The sequence below is a fragment of the Vairimorpha necatrix genome, chromosome 3 (assembly GCF_036630325.1).
Source record: "Vairimorpha necatrix chromosome 3, complete sequence".
Classification (NCBI taxonomy): domain Eukaryota; kingdom Fungi; phylum Microsporidia; family Nosematidae; genus Vairimorpha; species Vairimorpha necatrix.
Genome location: NC_088818.1, coordinates 636,829 through 657,111, shown reverse-complemented (window position 1 = coordinate 657,111; position 20,283 = coordinate 636,829). Strand labels below are relative to the sequence as shown.

Genomic DNA, 20,283 nt, shown 5'->3' with positions numbered 1-20,283 from the left:
TTGAGAAATAGAATCATAAGAGAGCAAGTTGGGAACTAAGTCTAATTATATTTTTTCGTAAAAAGTATCAGTGCAATGCCTACGAGCACCCCTTAAATCATAATTATAACAAAATGTTGTTGTATATCTTACAATTAAGATATATAAAGTTAATATTACATTTTTAAGACTAAAATTATATTTTTTGTTCAATGAATTTGTAAGAGGATTAAATTGTTATTATTATTATACGGAATAAGGGGAAAATGCTTGTAGGAAATAGTTCCGACAATGAAATAAAAATTTTTAGTAATAAAATAAAACTATTAAATTTTTATTGCAAATAAATGCTGAAAATTATTATATTTTATACGATATCAAAACAAAGGCGCAGAGAAAGGGTTCAACTAAAAATTTATAATTACCCTTCCGCATTCCATGATATATAATTAAATATTACTTTTTCTATAGTATCGCCTTTTCTTTGTGATTTTTTATTGATTTTTCTTACGATTTAGCTAACATAAAGAAAGTATAACACGTAATAAATACTTTCAATTGATAATAATTATAAATTAAACTATTATTAGTATTAGTTTCACAAATCTTATACCACAAGACTTGAAATTCCTAATAAGGTCGAAGCGTTCATCCAGATGATCACGCCAAAGAAGACGCTAGAAAGCATTTCTCTGAACTACCGAAGGAGAGAAGACGAAGACGTGTTGGAATGGACTATGGAGACGAGAAGCCACATACAAGCAGGAGACGCTAACGCGGAACCTATCCTTGTTAATCTTAAAATATAAATTACAATAGGCGTACCCTCATTATATTCATTTATTTTAGTATATAAATATTTTTAAAATTTTAATAAAAAAATTATAAATGCCCCACTTAATGTTTTTGTTTTTTTCTATTCTAAAAAGTTCAAATAACATGTATAATTACTATAATACAACTATGTACCAACAATTTCCGAATAATAATCGACCAAATTGCAAAGACAATGTTGATTTAGAACTAATATGCAAAGAAGTGACTGATGAAGATTATGAGGACATGATAGAATACTTCAAAAGTGAGGCGAGGCCGTTTCCTGACCAAGGCACTTGTAAAGATATGAATGAAACTGCAAAAGAACATCAAATAAAAAATATAATTAATTTTTTACAAAGTGGTAATAGTTTGGAACAAAATGACATCATTTGTGAATTTAATGACGAAAGTACACAGAAACCCATGAATGTCAAAGATGATTTTTTGAAAAAGGAAAAAAATTTGGGAAACAACAGATTAATTCTTCCAATCGACAATGAAAACATACAAGAAAGAGAGGATAAATCAAAGTACATGCTAAAGACTTTGTCAAATCAATTTAATATGAAAACTGATAAAACAAATATCTACAATAATTGCAAAAAGGTTATTTATGATACAATAGATCAAAAAAAAAATATTGAATTTAATATGTATGCATTACTCAAACACCAACTTATCGAAATTGAAAACAATTTTAGAATAATTAAAGAGAAAGTTGACGAAAAATTATCACATAAAATAATGAAGGTCAACATTATTGGAAATTTTAACATTATTAACGACAAAATAATAAAAATAAGAGGCTACTTAAGCCATAGACATATAGTTTTTAAAAAAGAAATATTAGATAGAGCCTTAATGATCAATAAAAAACTTAATAAATTGGAATACTTGGATAATAATATAATTATTGACGCTATAAATGTTATTATAAATGTCAGTAATTTTATATTACCTAAGATTACTAGATTACATTTAAAAACACATTCCCTACAGCTAAAACAATACTTTGATATTTACATTTGGAAATTGAATTTTATTACAAATACTTGTAATTTACCAGAATTCATCGAAACAATTTATGTTGTTTTTAGGAGTAAAATTCAAAACAAAAGCTACATAGAATCTCATATTTTATATGATCTAAGTTGCCTCAAAGAAAAAGTTTCGAACTTTTTTTCTGTAGATAAAGAAAAAATATGTTCACGAATGAATAAAATATGTAGGCTAATTGCAGAAATGCACAATTGAAATAAAATAATTTAACGAATATTTTTTTTTTGTTTTTGATCACTAAACTTCAACATTCGTATTTCATTTATCTTTTGCTGTACCATTTATCTCGGTCGATCTTATTTTTGCATTATATTTTTAAGATACATGGAAACACATCAATCAACGTTATACTGGGATATGATTATCATCCCATTTCTTGACACAACGCAACTTTTAATCATAACAGTATGAACGTTGGATAAATCTTTCAAATACAAAATGCTTGTAAAAGGGCTCGTAAATACTATCAAGTATTATAATTCGGATGTTGTTTATTTCAATTATAATATTAAGTATACTCGGCTTTATATGTTGTTTTTATGCCGTAAAACATTTTATATATGTAACTTTGAATGATATATCTGCAAAATGTCAGAAAACAGCACATGAGATATAAGGATCATTAAATTCTTGAATGATATAAAAAATCATATTATAAATATATAAATCGTATTTATTATTCGATTTATATATTGTGGTCTGTTAAATGCGGAATTTTTATGTTGTCAGGGGGGGGGGTTCTTCAAAATCCTGTCTTTCGGCATATTGACGTCGTATTGCGCAAATTACGGAAATTAAGAAAAAACTACAAACGGCAATAGAAATGAAGAGAGTGCTTGGTTGTGTTAATTTTGCTTAAAACGACAAACTTTATTACTAAAAAATTCCATTACAACAAGAAAAATTAATATACATATAAATATAGATAATTAAAATTATATTTACAATAAAAAAATGGGTGTATGATTTTTTATAGGACGAATAATACCAGTCAAGCATTTATGTAGTAATATAATAAATGAATGTTTGAATCCACTAGTAAAGGAATAAATACGTAAAAATATTTTGTCTATTCCTAAGCATGTTTATAATTTGTTTAATTTAAACGGCTTACTTTTAAATAAATAACAACGTGAATGGCCTGTAATATTTAGTCAAATAGGGCAAATCTACTTTAATTTATAATGTAAGCTGATAAAATTTAACGTAAAAAAATACTATATAGTCAAGAATATAAAAATGAACTTCTCAATAACTATTTTTAGTTATAGGTTTTATAATATAGTGAAGTTTTATATGTATTTTTTTTCAAAAAAAAAATTTCACATATTTAATGAAGTTAAGCTAAAAATTTTATTCTTTTTCTCTACTTTTTATAAAAAATCGTAATACTTTTATTAGTAAAAGAAAACAGAAAACGTTTATTTGTTAAATATTTTATTAAGGTACTTTTTTAGTAATTGAACGTTATAAACCCTACTCAAGTATCCGTAGGGATGATCAAAAAAAACTTATAACAGATTTACAGAGATTTTTTCTCAATAATTTCATCTCTAAATCTGACGCCGAAAAGAACGGCCTTTTTTATTTAGCTTTGGTAGCTATATGCAAATATGCTATCATTAATAATCATATTGGCTTTATAAAGTTCATATAGATAGATTATTAGCAAATTTATTCAAAAATCACCAATTCGCACTAACACAATAGACGACCATGCTTAATTTCCACATACGCCTACTTAAAAGCCACATCGCCATAATCTTAATTAATATGCTGAGTTGAATACTAATCGCCATAAAAATTGGTTTGTGTGTAACAAACTTCTATATGATAACGGCCCTAGACCACAAACCTCTGCCAATAAACGTTTTTTAAAGTTTGCAAAATAAACTAATACAGAGGGCATCAACCACCGATCACTTAGTTTTTCATTTCCTCATCTCTCTTATCATGACAAAAGTTTTTATTTCAAAAATTGCTTTTTTTGTGTGTAAATTTAATGCAGGCATGACCATATAGGGTTTATCATTTTGAGATGATAAAATACATGTTCTGAATAGACTAAATTATTCTTTATTTAGCGTTGGTAGCCTACTATTGGTCAAAACAATACTTTCGACCTCTAACATTAGGACTCTTAAGCTGAGAATAAATATATACGATTTTAACAAAAAGTATCTTGCGTTAACTGAAATAATTAAAGCATATATGCTGCAAATATGTGACAAGGAGACTGTTAAAAGCGTTATGATAGATAGATATGTAATAAAATGAAGGAAAAAGCTATCATAGACACGAATTTATGGTAATTGGGCTCCGTGTATAATTTTTATTAAATCAAAAATTACACATTAAAGGATATTTTTGATTTAATTGACTGTAATTAAAATTAAAACCCCCCTATGATTTTATTTATTACTTTATTAAATTGTTCAATCAGTATAATTAATAATAGTAATACTCATATGTTGCAAGAATTCGATAAAAAACCTAATCATGGTTTATTTGATTTCGAGTCAATTATGGCGGAGGGTATCAACGAAACGTTAGAGATTGAAAACGTCGAGGATATATTCGAATTTTATAAAAATTACAAGACCATATTAGCGGACGATTCCAATCTTAAGGAAAATAATGAAATTACAAAAGAAAAAAATACAGACAATTATTTGCTAAACGGAGAAAAATTTGAACAAGATCGATCTAGTTTGCGAATAAATGATGGAACGGTATTTGAAAACGTGAATAGGCTGGAGAACAAATCAATGTCTATATTCTATGTGAATAATTTTGACAAATATAGGAACGCTATCTATGACTCAAATCAACAAATGACATCCGGCGTCGTCAACAAAAACGAAACAAATAACATACATGATAATGTATCTCTAAACAATCATTTTACAAATTTGAAAAGAATATTTAAAACTATTGAAAAAAAAGCTGAAAATTATCTCTTGTATATACCTACAAAAAAAATTCAAATTAATAATATCAGAAAATATTATACAAAAATTGAGGCCAAGAGACGACGTATAAGGCAAAAAAATTGTTGGTGTAGAGAAAGTATAATTGATAAAATAAAATGGATACTAAGTATATTAAAAAATCCCGCCATTTCTGATCAAGAATTGTTTGTCGATGCTTTAAATTTTACATTGGATATATGTAAATTCATGATGCCTAACCAGGGCAATTATACTTCGGAAACGTTTTCATTGCAGCTGAAATATTTATGTTATTTATCTATTTGGAAAATAAAAACAGTAACTCAAACTATAAATATACCAGAATTTATTGGAAGAATACATGTTCATTTTATTAGTAAAGTACAAACGAATGACTATAACGTAAATCATATTATGTATTGTTTGGACATTATACAAAAAAACTTTAACCTTTTATATAATAATAACGTGTGTTCACAGATTTTTGAACTATGTAATTTAATTACAGAGATGCAAAATTCAATTGATTAAATTTTTTATTATTTTAGATCATGTTTATTCTGTGTTTCTTTTTAATATCCAATTATACAATTTGTATGTTTTTCATTGGTAAATCATAGCGTTTATAAAAACTGTGTTCAAAAATAATCAGCTTTTTTTGTGATTATTGATCACTACAATGAAATGGATGAAACGTAATCGGCTTGCTGTTATATTCTACTGTCGTGGATTCATATACCATTACTACGAATAATTAAAATTATTTTTTGAAGCGGCCATATTGGAGCATATAGAGCAATTCAGTCATATCGAACTGTAAATTTTTTTTGTTTTACTGAGAGAGTTTCTATTTCCTAAAGGTAAAGGATGTTTTGGAAACGAACATAGATATCCGAAATGCACCAACTAAATCTTCTTTAGTTACTAATGTAAAATTTTGCTTACATAAACTTATCTATAAATTTCCTTGCAGATAAGTTTTGGTGCATCAACTAAACTTAGCTATAGGTTGATCAACACCTTTAATGCTCATATCCCCTTGCGACGAGAGTTCTGCCGCTGTAATTACGAGCAATTTAATAAAGATTATATTGAAATTGTAGTGTAAACTTGAAAGCATCAATACCTAGGCAATCCGCTCTTCATTCTTATACCTATATGGCTTCATTTCTGTTTCGAATTCTATGAATCGCGTTCTTCACTTGTTAAAGACTGATTAATCCACTGGTAACAGAATTCTACGGGGTATGACAAGGTTACAGAACTCTTTCTCGTGTAGTAATTCCTATTTTCCATAGGGTAAATTTTATGTTGCACCGCACCGGATTTTCAACTGCTAGAATGCTTTATACACAATGGAATACTGGCTACACAATAAAAAAATAAACTAAATATCATTTAAAGAACACAAAAATTGCATGTGACTAGGTAACACATAAATTTCATGAATCAATGATTATTGCAGCGGATACAATTTTTAATTAAAAATATAGATGATTACCTTTAAATAAACCCGCAATGTGATGATTGTTTGGTATCGATCATAAATCTTTATGTATAAACACAATGTCAACCAAACAGCAGCAAATTTTGTATTATCATCATAAGAAAACGTCGGGCTTCAGTGTAAGCACGATATTACCAAACTTAATATAAATCTATGCCTCCTCAGAGCAAAAATACATAAATAAACGCATTAATGGGGGATGTATCCATTGTTTGAAGTGTTAGTTATTTATTTGCAGAATCCGTACTATAATTTTTAGACATATCCATTCGCATTAGTCACAAGTACTGTTTTTTTTTCTAGTCTTGGGATTACAGAGAGTGAAACTGTGTTTACTTTACTTCCTCGATAAAATCTTTTCTAAACAAACGAGGCATGTGATGAGAAATAGTAGATTAAATACGAAGATATATTAATAAAGCGCAGATACATTGTAAATGTAATATAGTTAACATTGTATATCTTAAAGAAGTAAACATCATGATGAATTATATGTTACAAATAATTTTATTTGAAATAAATAAACTAATATATTTTCTAATATTAGTTACATTTTTGTTTTGATAAAAAGCATGACGCATTTTTTACATTGTATTGTTTTTTTCACACGTCATTATTTTGGAATGTTATAATGTTTTGTATCGTTTTATAGAATGCTTCCTGTTTTAATCAAATTATATTGTACATCACTAAGTATTTTAAAAATGATGTGGTCTGTAAACCCATTTTTTGTGTGCCCTATATGTTGTTCGTGCTAAAGTTTATACTTTGTGCGCAAAAAAAAGCAAATATTACCTTTTTGGGTAGCGTATTTGAGTACAAAAATACTAATTGTCTTTATAACACTTCATCTCAGGCTAAATTTCAATGTAGACAATATGATAAACAGAAAAATAAACAAAGCTTTACTAATACATATCATAAATTTATGGAAAAGGACACAGAACAAAAAAAATCGTAGAAAACAATGCTCAAATTTTACAAAATATAACTAACGAAATTAAAAAATATTTATACGCATGCGAAAACAGAATAAAAACATTTATTACAGTAATGGAATTAAAATCAATTTCAAAAAGGGAAATAGGCGTACATATCGAAAAATATAAAAAAGTTGAGGATCATATCAACAAGCATTACAAGGAAATTACACGAATAAAAAACAATTTTTTATATCAATTAACTCTACTAACGTTCCCTCAAATCAAAAGAGAAATCGAGAATTCAGATGCCCCTACCGAAATCAAGTATATCTTTTTTGAATTTATAAAGCTTTTTGAATTTTTTTTGACGGTTTATAATATGAAAATAAAAATGAATGGTTATATACTAAACAAACATAGAATCGATATTCATAATTACAATATTGAAATATTTTCTTTATTCAAGTATATACCAATAATAGAAACTTTGGAAATAATGAATAACAAATTAAGGCTTTATGATTACAAAAATACATTTATTAAACAAAGAGTAATTAACGTTTACTGGTTAATAAAACATAAATTAGTTCTTCTATCAAATAGATCTGACATAGCCAAGGAAATATATGAAAAGTTGAATCAAATATATAACAATAAATGATACATCATTCTTTTATTTATTTTATACATTGTATATGAATTTTCCATTTTTATTTTGGACTTTCATGAATTTCAGTTTCATTGTTAGTCGGATAAATTTTTATAATTTTGAAATATATTTTTTATAATGAACTTTAAAAATTTCAAATTTTTGATCTTTTTTACAACATAAAATCAAAACCAAGGCATTCCCATTGTTACTCACATGTTTTACGTCGCCTTAAACAGGACTAAACACACATAAAAACTTCAAGATTTTGAATTACATACAAAATTAAACAATTTTTCTTACTGCAAGAGTTAAAGTAGGGTATATTTCAGGGTACCCGGAGGGTTGTCCCGGTCATAAGGATTAAAAAAATAAGAAAATCGGTTTTTATTTTTTTAGCCCCTATGACCTGGACGAAACAGATCATTAAAAGCAAAAGGAATAAGGACCAAATAATAGATGATAATCTAAATATTTACGAGAAAAGGAGAACTAATAATACTACTATAAAGTGTCGGTGCATTATAAGAAGCTGTAATGCCACGGCTATTAGTAGTATTGTTTACGTCAACAATCTCGAATCTTTTATTTCTTTTTCAGTCAATAATCATGAACCAAATGCTGAACTGGTCTGTAAGAAGAATAAAAGAAATAAAATAAATCAGGAAACCCTCTGGCAAGATTCTCCTAAAAACATTTTCCCTCTGCCTTAAGAGGAGCAGGGGAAGCAACAATCGCCACAGTAGCCCTATTGAGAATATAACAAGAATTTTAAGGAATGCTAGATGGATTTTCTAAATCATAAACCATACGCCAACCAAACTTTGGGTTTATGTGCTGATTTACTAATCGGTCATACAGGCGAATAATGGTATCGATGGGGGCCTGAAAATTACTGAAGTGATAGACATAATAAAAGTATAATAATTTTTTATACAGATTCGACTATCTAAAAATTGGCACAGTATGACATGTGGGTGATGGATAAGACTTTTACGGTGGTACCTAATCCGTATTATCAACTTTATGCCATTAGTTTTATCCGCGATGCGCATGTATTCCCGATAATATTTGCAATTTTGAAAAAAAAAGTTTTAAACCTATTGTTTTTTGTTTTGAATGGTAAAAAAGGTTTCACGAGCTCAACACAAGCTTGATAAAATTAGATTTTGAGTATGCTGCGATAAGAGCATTTCCCATAGTTTCCCCCGGATTGTATAATTTCAGTTTGTCTTTTTCAATTAGCTCAGGCTATTGATAGACGTGTTAAAAGTTCAAAACTTTCTTCTTTTTACACATGTTTATCTATGGTTAAAAAATTTGTTTTGTCTCTTACGGCACTTGCATGTGTTGATAAGACGAAATATTGCATACTTTTTTAGATCAAAAACAATACAGAAATTTTCCGGAATGTTTAACTGAGTTACATTCCATTTTTTTAAATTATATTGATTTAAAATGCCGTTTTCTCCGAATTTGTGCCACACGCGGTATAATATGGATGTTGATTTTCCAAGAACGAATAATGTCATTGAAATTTGGAATAATACCTTTATAAACACATCTGGTACAAGTCGCTACAGTTTGCACTTATTAGTGAGTAAGTTAAAGGACAAAGAAGATATAGTTAGAATCAAGATAATACAACAAACCGTTTTTAATCATGATTTTGAACGGAAACAAAAATACGAAGATAAAGAGATTCGGCTGGCAATATTTTTAAATAAAACCGAGGATGAAGAAGTTGGAGCAGATTTTGTCTATGAAAACATAAAACTATAAATTTTGATTTTTATTTTTTACATTGGAAGTTTCGTCCCAGTGGTAGGGGTAAAAAAATTAAAAAAATGAGTATTTTTGTTTTTTTACCCCTACCACCGGGACGAAACTTCCGGTCACCATATTTTAGTATCAAAATAAAGTATAACAAGTCTGATATACTAATTGTGGACAAGTTGGGGAAAGAAGTTTATGTTGTTGAGGTTGGAAACACAAGCTATAACAACCTTCCTGCTGTAGAAACAGAAAAGAAACATAAATAGGCTTGCTTGTAATTTTACGCTTTTCCCTACAAATACAAACCAAAAATTATTCCTTACATAATGACTTGGAATGGAATAGTAACTAATTTCCCCGCGCGCATATCAAAGAGCTCTGATTAGAGCCCAGAACGGAAGCATATATACAGAAAAGCATCTTGCAATTAAATTTAGAAAACTTAACTATGTCAATCAGGCATGGGCTTGATACTGAGAGGAAGAGGTGTTCGAGAGACCAAGATGTGGATTACAGAAGGAACGCCGGAACTTCCAGAAGAGATTGTGAGTTCATCTTGTGAAAAGTAATTAGTAAGAAGATATTTTAACCAAAAAATTATATTGGTTTCTATTACAAACATGCATTTGTTGTAAAGACGAGCTCGCCAGTATTCTTATAATATCTCTATGTCAATTTACTATAAACCCTCAAACAATCTTGGCCAGTGCAAAAGTAAGTAGATGAAATTTTCAATTAGTGTTTAGAAGATCTAAGAACACGCGTCTTATTGTATTAAAATGCCTTTTTATCATCTATATCTCACACATGCCCGTCTAAATCGAGAAATCTCGGGCATGGATAATATGTTTTGACTACACTTCCTCCTTGTTTATCGGCCAGTTGTTTTGATAGCTTGTAAATATGAATCTTTCTAGCCCAACAGTTCTACTTCAATTCATCTTCTGAGTTACTCAGCTTACCTCATGCCAGAGAGCAACGCTCAAAGGCTTCTTCTTATACACTACCTACTTCTTATGGATTCTAATCCTACGGGAGCTAAAAAACTTTTATGATCTGCTTAGTTATCAAATTTAGAGTCAATCTCTTTTGTATATATAATGCACAGCTTCATGGATCGACTAATGATCCTCTGATATATTTCACCACATTGAACTGATCAAACATTTTTTTAAAAAAATATAACGCTTCTATGAGTCAAATTGGAGCTAAATTATCAACATTAACCCTATCAACTATGAGCATATTTAAATTGTCATCTTTTAAATATATTTTTCTATGGATTTTTTTGCAAAAAATATTAACCAATTTTATGAAAGCAAATTTCTATAACATAATTAAAACAAACGAATTAGCTTGTGTTTTTAAAAAAAATCTCAAATTTTTTAATTGAAATACAAATTATTGAAAACATTGCCCCGAACTTAGATGGATAGTAAAAAAAGATACAATGAAAAAAACATAACAAAAAACTTTCTAACTTCTAAAGATGGAATTTCTTTTTTATCAGAGCACATTAAAGATTCAAATAAAGGTGAAATTGATACTTGGGACAATTTAGAAAAAGAAATTGATAATATAATTGACTATTTTAGTGCTTGGTCTATTAAATTTCCTCTAAAAAGGGTAGACAAATGTTCTAAATATGAATTTATAAAATTCATAGAAGAATGGTGTGATAAAAATGATATGCTTGATGTATTTTCATATTTATATAAATAAACAAAAAATCATTTTTATTATTAATTTAGAAATTCAATTCTACAAATTTTACTAATATTAAAAAGACTCATTTATTTTTTCATTTCTTTTATACCCCAAATGTTAAAGATCTTTAACTCTTTGACTAAAAAATTGGAAGAATTTAAACCACGAGATCCACACAATGTAAAAATTTACATTTGTGGGCCAACTGTCTATGACCACAGTCACATTGGTCATGCCCGTACTTACGTGTCCTTTGATGTGATAAGAAACATTTTAGAAAAATATTACAATTATAATGTGACATTTGTAATGAATATTACAGATATAGATGATAAAATAATCAATAAAAGTAAAGAAGACGGTGTTTCTATGAGTGAAATTACTACCAAATATACAAAACTGTTTTTAGACGATATGTCTTTACTTAATGTAAGAAGACCTACAGTCTTAACAAAAGTAACTGAATACATTGAAAAAATTAAAGAATATGTTCAAGTCTTGGTAGACAACAAATACGCCTACGAAAGTAACGGGAGTATTTATTTTGATGTGAACGAATACAAGAAAAATTTTCAATATCCCATTTTTAGAGACGAGTCAGCTAATAATAGCGTCGACGAAAAAAATCTTGTAGATAAGAAATCTCATATGGATTTTGCCTTATGGAAAAAAGGAAGCGGGACAGATTTAAATGACGAAGGCAGACCAGGTTGGCATATCGAATGTAGTGTTATGTCTAATGATGTACTTGGCGATTTTATTGATATTCACGCGGGAGGCGTAGATTTAAAATTTCCACATCATGAAAATGAAATAGCGCAATGTCAAGCTCGGCATCAGAAAGAACCCTGGGTCGTATATTTTATGCATACTGGTCATTTAAATATTAACGGTCTAAAAATGTCAAAATCTCTTAAAAATTTTACAACTATAAAATCAATTTTAGAAAGATGCACTCCGATTCAACTTAGAATTCTCTTTTTACATCATCAGTGGAATAAAGATATGAACTACGAAGAGAGTCAATTAAAATTTGCAGAAAATGTAGAGAAAAAGTTATATAATTTTTTAATGTATGTAGAAAGTAGCACAGATACTACAAGTAAATATACCGAAATAGACAATGAGGTACTAAGTTTTATTAGTAAAACAAACAAAATAGTAGATGAATCTTTTTCTAATAACTTTGATACACCGTCAGTCATAAAGGCTTTATTAGAATTAGTTACATTTACGAATACAAGAAGCGGATTGATAAACATTTACACTCTTTATCAAGTTAGAGATTTCCTAAGGAGAATTATGGATATTTTAGGAATTAGTAAGAAAGAGAAAACTAGAGACGATGATAGTAAAAAGTTAGCCGAACTAATTAACAATTTCAGAAATGATGTAAGAAAGGCAGCGAAAAACAATGATAATAAAAAGAAATTATTCGAAATATGTGATGACGTGAGGAATAAACTAAAAGATATTGGATATATAATTGAGGATTGTAATTTAGAGTCAATGATTAAGAAATTATAAAATAAAATTTAAAGTAAATTTTTCATTTTTTTGCGAACATGCTCCTTTAAATAGACGAATTGTTTGGCTACGAAAATGTTTAAAAACATTTTAGTTTTGAAAATTCGAAAATTTTACTAAATTAATTTCTTACAAATATAAGGCATGAACAGGTATCCTTAGCCCAGTGGTCGAGCGATGCTTCCATTGAGCAAAGGTGGGTTACAAAATTGTTTCTACTTTCTATGATGCATTAGAACAACTCAGATGATGAAAATGTTCACGATAATCATTAAGTTGATTCAATGAAACTTGTGTGTGTCCGGCCGCAGGGAAATTAGCTTCTAGTGTATAAACGCACCCCCCCCCCAAAAAAAAAGCCTAAAAACAGTACCACTTTTGTGGTGATTTAATTATACATTAAGTATCTAATGGGTATGGCCTAGTTGGGGCCCATGGCTGGTGCACTTTAGAGTGGGATCCTAGAGCTAACTAAGAGACTAGACTAAGTAGAGCAATAGAAGGTCTCGCGGATCCTATCTAGAAGATTCTATAACACAGTGGCCGAAACTAGTGTGAGACTTGTGGTCAACTCAGTCCAATAAATGCCGAGCTGGTGATGTGGCGGAGTAAAAGCTGTGTGTACGACACAGATGATCATAGAGGCCTTTTGCACTTATATTAATGTATCTCTCTGGTTTATAAAAACCATGCTCGTTTTGTATATCCGCTGTGAGGTCACTCTGGAAGTGATATGGGGTATAGACGTTAGCGGTCCCCGGGTACCATATTTGTATTATAAGACAAGTCTAAGGTGAGAATTTTCGTGAGTTAAATCTTACATTAAAAATTGGATAAGGATTACACCCGAATCCTCCTTCCTTTAAATGTAAGATTTCTTTCTGCTTCTTTCATGCAAGAAAAAATCTCCTCAACTAATGCACCGGCTAGGGGGTGTTTATGATCCATTTAGATTATTATGTCTATATAAATACTCTGGGCTCAATATATAAATGAAGGTTAGATGTATTGCCTTTGCAAATAAAAGCGCCATAGAAAATAGTCTGATTCAACAAAAAAATAACGTGCACAACTTTCGTCATTTGAAATAATTAAACATATTTTCGAAGTATAGTCAAATTTGTGCTTTGCCCGTCATAATACTCTGTTTTTTATGCATCAACACGATGCTTTCAATTGCTGAACAACGAAATCAATATATTGATACATTCTTTGTGTCTTACACAATGCCTCTCTTTTCTCAATCATGGTAAATCGTTATAAGCAAGAAATCACATGATGTCTTTCTTATGGCAATCAGATCGATCTTAAAAATATTCTAATGTGAACCCCGACAGAATGCCGAGTTTTTTTAATTATTCTTATGTTTAACACACGATAATGTTCTATTGCCATTTGTTGAGTTTTACCGCACCATGAAAAAACTTTACGTTTTTGTTTAAGTAGGGCAAATGTTTCTACTGATCTTGGTGAAATTTCGTGCCCCTTTTAAAGATGTTATAGTTCATATTCTATATTTTCAACTATAATTACATTACCATACATGTTAACTATAAATTTTGAAATCTTAAATCGACTCAGTGTTGATCTGCGTGGCCTTAACAAACTTAAGCTTAAATACTGTTAGTTCAAAAAGAAACCAATAAAAATATTCTTTGTTGAGCCCTTGGCTATATGTCCACGGCAATAATAATATTCTACTTATCATCTTTGCGATTATTACATCTCCTTACGCTTTATTTTTGCCTTTCTAAGGCTGACCGAAATTTTGAATTCTAGCCGTAATTTCTTTGTTTATGCAGAAATAATTTTTTAAAAATTTATAAAATGACTGCCCATATGAAGAACTCAGTCCAGAAAAAATTAATTCAACAAAAGGAGAAGTTTGGCCTTTTAATTACAATTATACAACAAATCTTTATAACCTGCTTATTTAGTAAAATTGTAAATTCGCATGTCAAAATTTTATTCAATCCCTTCTCGTTAGTTCAAATATTATTTAAAAAGTCTACTTTCATTTTTATGTTATCATTTTTAATTCCTATATTATTGAAATTCTATTCGAGATCAAAACACATAAACTTTATGTGTCTTTTATTTGGTTATACATTTTCTTCTTTAATATTTTATATTAATTTCCCAGTCAAGACTAATATATTAGAAATGGCTGATAATAATATCGTTTTTATATTTAAAAAGATACTAATTAATCTTAATTTTACCATCACTTGTGTCGTATCACTCATCTCTGGTTTAATTTTATCTTTTGATATCAGAAACAATATATTGGAATTTGCGGAAATCGAAGGTATATTCAAATATTATGCGCTCAGCACTAAAAGAATGATAAACAGAATCTTGAACATGTGGTTTGTCAATTTAATATTTTCTTGTGGCTTCTTAATTTCATATGTCTTATTTATTAGTTTTTTCGTAAATATTTTGCTAATGTTTTTAAGGTGCGATTTGGTTTATAATGGCAGAATAATTAATCATATGATATTATTATATATTTCTGTCTTGATACATTTATCTATGACTGAGTTTTTTAATAGACTTCTAATATATAATTTAAGTATTAAAGATAAAAAATTTACAAATTTTATAAAAGATAATGATTTAAACTATGTCAGATATGTTTTTTATCGTGTTTCTAACATGTCTTATAAATATAACTATGTTTTAAACCAAATATGTAGAAATAAACAAGACTTATGTGATCTATTAGAATATGTAGAAAAAGAGTGCGATAATGTCAAAAACATATGTAAAAATATATTAGAAGAATATAAAATTCTTGATAATAAGTTATATATGACTGTTCCACAAATAAAACCTAATGGAAGTATGTTAGTTAAAAAATATAAAAATTATAATTTTATTGATAAATGGACATCCAAGATTATTTATAAGCTAAAAATATACATGCTAAAAAATGACTTTAATAACAGTGTCAAATATATGGAGAATATTAATAAATATATAAACTTTCTACTAAAGCAAAGAGATCAATTTATGTTACTAGTTGATTTAGATAAAAGATACACATATATTTATAAAGATCTAATTGATGAAATCAGACAGGTAGAAGAACAGTGCAACATTGATCTAAAAGTGCTAATCTAATTAATAAATGTTTAAGTAATACTTTATGTATTTATAATTTTCTATAATAAAAAAAAATTTATTGCAACATTTTAAGAAAAAATTATTGTATAAGTACATGTTATAAAAAATTATATTCTAATGTATAAAATATCTTCGTCAATTAAAGTTAATGCATGTTTCTTTTGTCTTTAAATTTTTGAATATTTTTTCGTTAAACTTTGTAATATAATTTGGTTAATACATTATTTCTATGATAAATACGTAATTTTTGTATATAAATACTATGTAGCAAATTACTTTTTATAAATAAGAAATTTACAAATAAAATACATAAGTCAAGTACAACACAGAAACATTTTTTATCGAACGAAAGTGAATATTATAGTCATATTTATAAAAATGCTTCGAACAATTTTATGTTTCAAAAAGATTGAATTAATTATATGGGAAATAAATTTCATGATATTCTGGATGCTAAAATTGAATTTCTTGATAATTTCAAAATTAAAACTCTTAATTTTAAGTTATAAAACGAACATCTATAGATAATAAATATCCATTTTTCTAATATATATATATGTGTAAAAAGAAGTAAATGGCAATAAAAACTATGTCAGTAATTATACTATATCAGGGCGATAAATAAACATAAAAATTTTCCATTCACTTATTTTATCATAAAAAACACAACTATGTTCCCCTTGGTATATTTAATTTTTTTGCTCCTTTATATGTCTGTAAAAGTATTTAATAGTGTATTATAAGGAGAAAAAAATTAACGATAAAACCAGATAACCTTATAGATCTTTTAGAATTTATCCATCAATTAAAACAAAAAAACCGTCAATTTATGTTAAATGATTTTTTTATCATAATAAAAAATTTTTATGATTTATCCCCATGTTTTTATATATTTTTCTGCTAAAATGTTCAAACGACATGTTTAATACATATAATACTAAAATATTTCAACAATCACTTAACTATAATCAAATGGATAGCAACACAGAGTTTGATTTTGATACAATTATGGCAGAGAATTATAATGAAAATGAAGAGAATGAGCATGTTGAGGATATAATGGAATACTATGAAAATCATAAGAGATTAACTATTAACGAAACTTGCTATTATGAAAACAAAAAAACTACAGAAGAATTGCAAATAAAAAACTTAGTTAATTCTTTGAAATGCGGAGAGAACTTTTCACAAAACAAAATATCTCAAACAAATGAAAAATTAATGCTTAAAGTTTCTGAGGATATGTCGGAAATTTGTAAAAATGAAGAGAATTCTCATCAGGACAGATCTACTTTTATATGCAATAATGAAATTATACAGCAAAATGCAGAGGAAACGGAGAATGACAATGAAAATTTTATAGATAAAAGTATTTTAACAAATGATAAATCTTTTTATGACAACAATTTTCAACAACTTCTTAGGAACGAATGCAATCAAAACAATACAGGTGAAAAAGATTATAATTCATTACTAGAAAAAAAAATAATGGAAATGGAACAAAAATTTAGCGAAGTTAAGCAACAAGAACAGGAATATCTATAACGTAATCCTATACCAACTAGAAATTTAGGTTGTTATTTTTTTAATGCTAATAAGGAAATATTACAAATTAGAAAATCTATTTCTAATTTTAATTCAAGGTACAAAAGGGATATTATAGAAAAGACAAAATCAATTGTAGAAAAAATCGAAAAAATCAATTTTATTGGTAATTATGGTATTATTGATGCTCTAAAATTTATTGGAGAAGTAAGCGAATATATCTCACTGAAAAAAATAAACTTACACATAAAGTATGATTTTTTACTGGTAAAATATGATTTGGAGCTATTAAATTGGAAAATTTTCAAAATAACAGATAATATCAATGTGCCAGATTTAATCGAATTAATATATAGTGTGAAATATTTGTATAATTTCTATCCCCCATTATGATAAATAAAGACATGGGGGCGATACCGAATCGTCAGTTTACAAGTGTGGACTGTGGTCTAGAGGCCAAAAAGTTAATAAAGGAAGTTAGAAGAATAATGTATAGGTTGGAGATGGAGGAAGTAGAAATCAGTTTGTGGAAGCAGAGAATATTTATGGAAGGAAGTGAAGAAATAAAAAATTTCATGGTAGAAAGAATTAGTAAAGAGGACGAATATTATAAAATAATTGAGAAATTAGAGGAGGAAATATGTAGAGAAGAAAGAACTAAAAAAGAAGAAGAAAATAGGAGAGAACTTATGGAGGTCATAGCTGAGAATGTTAGAGAAACAGTGAGAAAAGAAATTCAAGAGAAAGATTTAGTTTTAAGGAGTACAGTACAAAAAATAAGAAATAATAGGAATTGTTTTAATTGTGGTAAATTTGGCCATATGGCTAGGAACTGCTATTTAGGAAGGAACAATAATCAGAAAAATAATAAAAAGTTTAATAAGTACTTAAATTTAGACGAAAACCAAAGTTGTAGTAGCAGTAATGACAATAAAGAATATAAACCAAGTGGAAAGACAAAACGAGTTAAGTTAAAGGAATGTAATAATAGTGATAGAAGACATAAAGAAAGAATATATGCGAGCAATAAAGAGACGAAAAGAAGATTACTGAAGAGGGAATTTACGTTGGAAGATCTCAAAGCGGAATATGAAGAAGTTTTTAAACAAGGGGATGAGGTTATAAGTTATTGTACATTAGAGAAGTGTAAGATAGATACTCCAGAGGGTAAGAAGATAGTCAGAAAGGGACAGACGATCCCACAGGCTTTGATCAAACAGACTGAGGAATATATTAATGATTTAGAAAATAGAAAAATTATAAGAAGATCGTCTTCGGAATGGCGAAACCCAATAAGAGCGATACTTAAACCAAGTGGTGAAGTAAGAGTAGTTAGTAATTTTATAGGGTTGAATGATTTAGTCGAGAAAGACCCGTATGAGCTAACGAATATGAGAGAAATAATAAGAGCTACGCAAGGGTCGATAATATTTACTGTTGTTGATTGCAAAGAAGCATTTTACCATTTTGAAATCGAAGAAAAAGATAAACATAAGACGGCGTTTGAATTTAATAAAAAAGTTTACGAATGGAATAGTATGGTGATGGGATACAAAAATTCCCCACAGATACTACAGAGAACGATGAATATGATTTTTGAAGATTTGCGAGGAAATGGTGTTGAGGTATACATGGACGATATAGTAATACATGCTAACAATAAACGTAAACACGATGAATTAGTAATAGAGGTTATAGAAAGAATTAAGAGAAATAAAATGAAATTAAATATTGGGAAAATACAGTTTAGACAAGCGGAAGTAAAATTATTAGGTGTGACGCTGAATGGAATAGACATGACGGCCGACGAAATAAAGAAAAATGAAGCCTTGGAGTATCCGGATCCAAAAACTTTGACGGAATTGAGGAGGTTTCTAGGATTGACTGGATGGTTCAGACCATTTATAAAAGATTATGCCGGGCTGACGTTGAAAATGACAGATAGTTTGAAGAAAAATGGCAATTCGTGGAAATTTACGGAAGAGATGAAAGAGGAATTTACTAAAATGAAAAATGTGTTAAGAAATATGGGAAGACTAAGGTTACCGGACTATAATAAGGAGTTCATACTAAGAACAGACGCTAGCAATTTGAGATTGGGTGCGGTGTTACTTCAGAAGAATGAGAATGGGGAATGGGTTGCTATACAATGGGCATCTAAAAAGCTAACACCTACCGAAATAAGATATGGAATATCAGAAAAGGAAATGCTTGCGATATATTGGGGCATTGATAAATTTAAATACGAGTTAAGAGGTAGGAAATTCAAGATAGAAACGGATCACAAAGCACTGGTGGAGATAAGAAATAAACCGTTTTTTAATAATAACAGAATAAATCGCTTAATCGAGAAGATACAGGAATATGATTTTATCGTGGAATATAAAAAACCTGATGAGATGGTGGTAGCAGATGCGTTGAGTCGAATAAATATGGAAGAGGATATTAAAGAAATGAAAAATAAAGAGCGAACAATCAAGCAAACAGAAGGTAAATGGAAAGCACATGTTTCTTCCGAGAATGGAAAGCAATATTGGCAATTTGACTCAGGACGTAAAGTTGAAATACCACCTGAGAATATAAGGAGACAATTAATCCAAGAATATCATGAAAAAGTAGGCCACAGATGCATGACAAGTGTTTAATATGCAATGAGAGAAGAATACTATTGGCCAGGAGTAAAGAAAGAAATAAACGAGGTTATAAAACAGT

The 20,283-nt window shown here is 28.5% G+C and overlaps 6 protein-coding genes across 6 annotated transcripts; all 6 read left to right on the top strand.

The window, feature by feature from the left end:
* Positions 1 to 879: 879 nt before the first annotated feature.
* VNE69_03203 (uncharacterized protein) lies at positions 880 to 2,052 on the top strand (the record flags this gene model as incomplete). The annotated part of the gene is made up of 1 exon (XM_065473063.1): positions 880 to 2,052. The coding sequence occupies one exon, from the start codon at positions 880 to 882 to the stop codon at positions 2,050 to 2,052; it is 1,173 nt and encodes a 390-aa protein (XP_065329135.1).
* Positions 2,053 to 4,262: 2,210 nt separating this feature from the next.
* VNE69_03202 (uncharacterized protein) lies at positions 4,263 to 7,899 on the top strand (the record flags this gene model as incomplete). The annotated part of the gene is made up of 2 exons (XM_065473062.1): positions 4,263 to 5,224; positions 7,260 to 7,899. The coding sequence occupies 2 exons, from the start codon at positions 4,263 to 4,265 to the stop codon at positions 7,897 to 7,899; spliced, it is 1,602 nt and encodes a 533-aa protein (XP_065329134.1).
* A 3,192-nt stretch (positions 7,900 to 11,091) lies between these two features.
* Positions 11,092 to 11,385, top strand: VNE69_03201 (uncharacterized protein; the record flags this gene model as incomplete). The annotated part of the gene is made up of 1 exon (XM_065473061.1): positions 11,092 to 11,385. The coding sequence occupies one exon, from the start codon at positions 11,092 to 11,094 to the stop codon at positions 11,383 to 11,385; it is 294 nt and encodes a 97-aa protein (XP_065329133.1).
* Positions 11,386 to 11,484: 99 nt separating this feature from the next.
* VNE69_03200 (cysteine-tRNA ligase (CARS3)) lies at positions 11,485 to 12,897 on the top strand (the record flags this gene model as incomplete). The annotated part of the gene is made up of 1 exon (XM_065473060.1): positions 11,485 to 12,897. The coding sequence occupies one exon, from the start codon at positions 11,485 to 11,487 to the stop codon at positions 12,895 to 12,897; it is 1,413 nt and encodes a 470-aa protein (XP_065329132.1).
* A 1,839-nt stretch (positions 12,898 to 14,736) lies between these two features.
* VNE69_03199 (putative conserved TM protein) lies at positions 14,737 to 16,023 on the top strand (the record flags this gene model as incomplete). Its single annotated transcript, XM_065473059.1, has 1 exon — positions 14,737 to 16,023. The coding sequence occupies one exon, from the start codon at positions 14,737 to 14,739 to the stop codon at positions 16,021 to 16,023; it is 1,287 nt and encodes a 428-aa protein (XP_065329131.1).
* Positions 16,024 to 16,905: 882 nt separating this feature from the next.
* On the top strand, positions 16,906 to 17,571 carry VNE69_03198 (uncharacterized protein; the record flags this gene model as incomplete). The annotated part of the gene is made up of 1 exon (XM_065473058.1): positions 16,906 to 17,571. The coding sequence occupies one exon, from the start codon at positions 16,906 to 16,908 to the stop codon at positions 17,569 to 17,571; it is 666 nt and encodes a 221-aa protein (XP_065329130.1).
* Between the last annotated feature and the right edge of the window lie 2,712 nt (positions 17,572 to 20,283).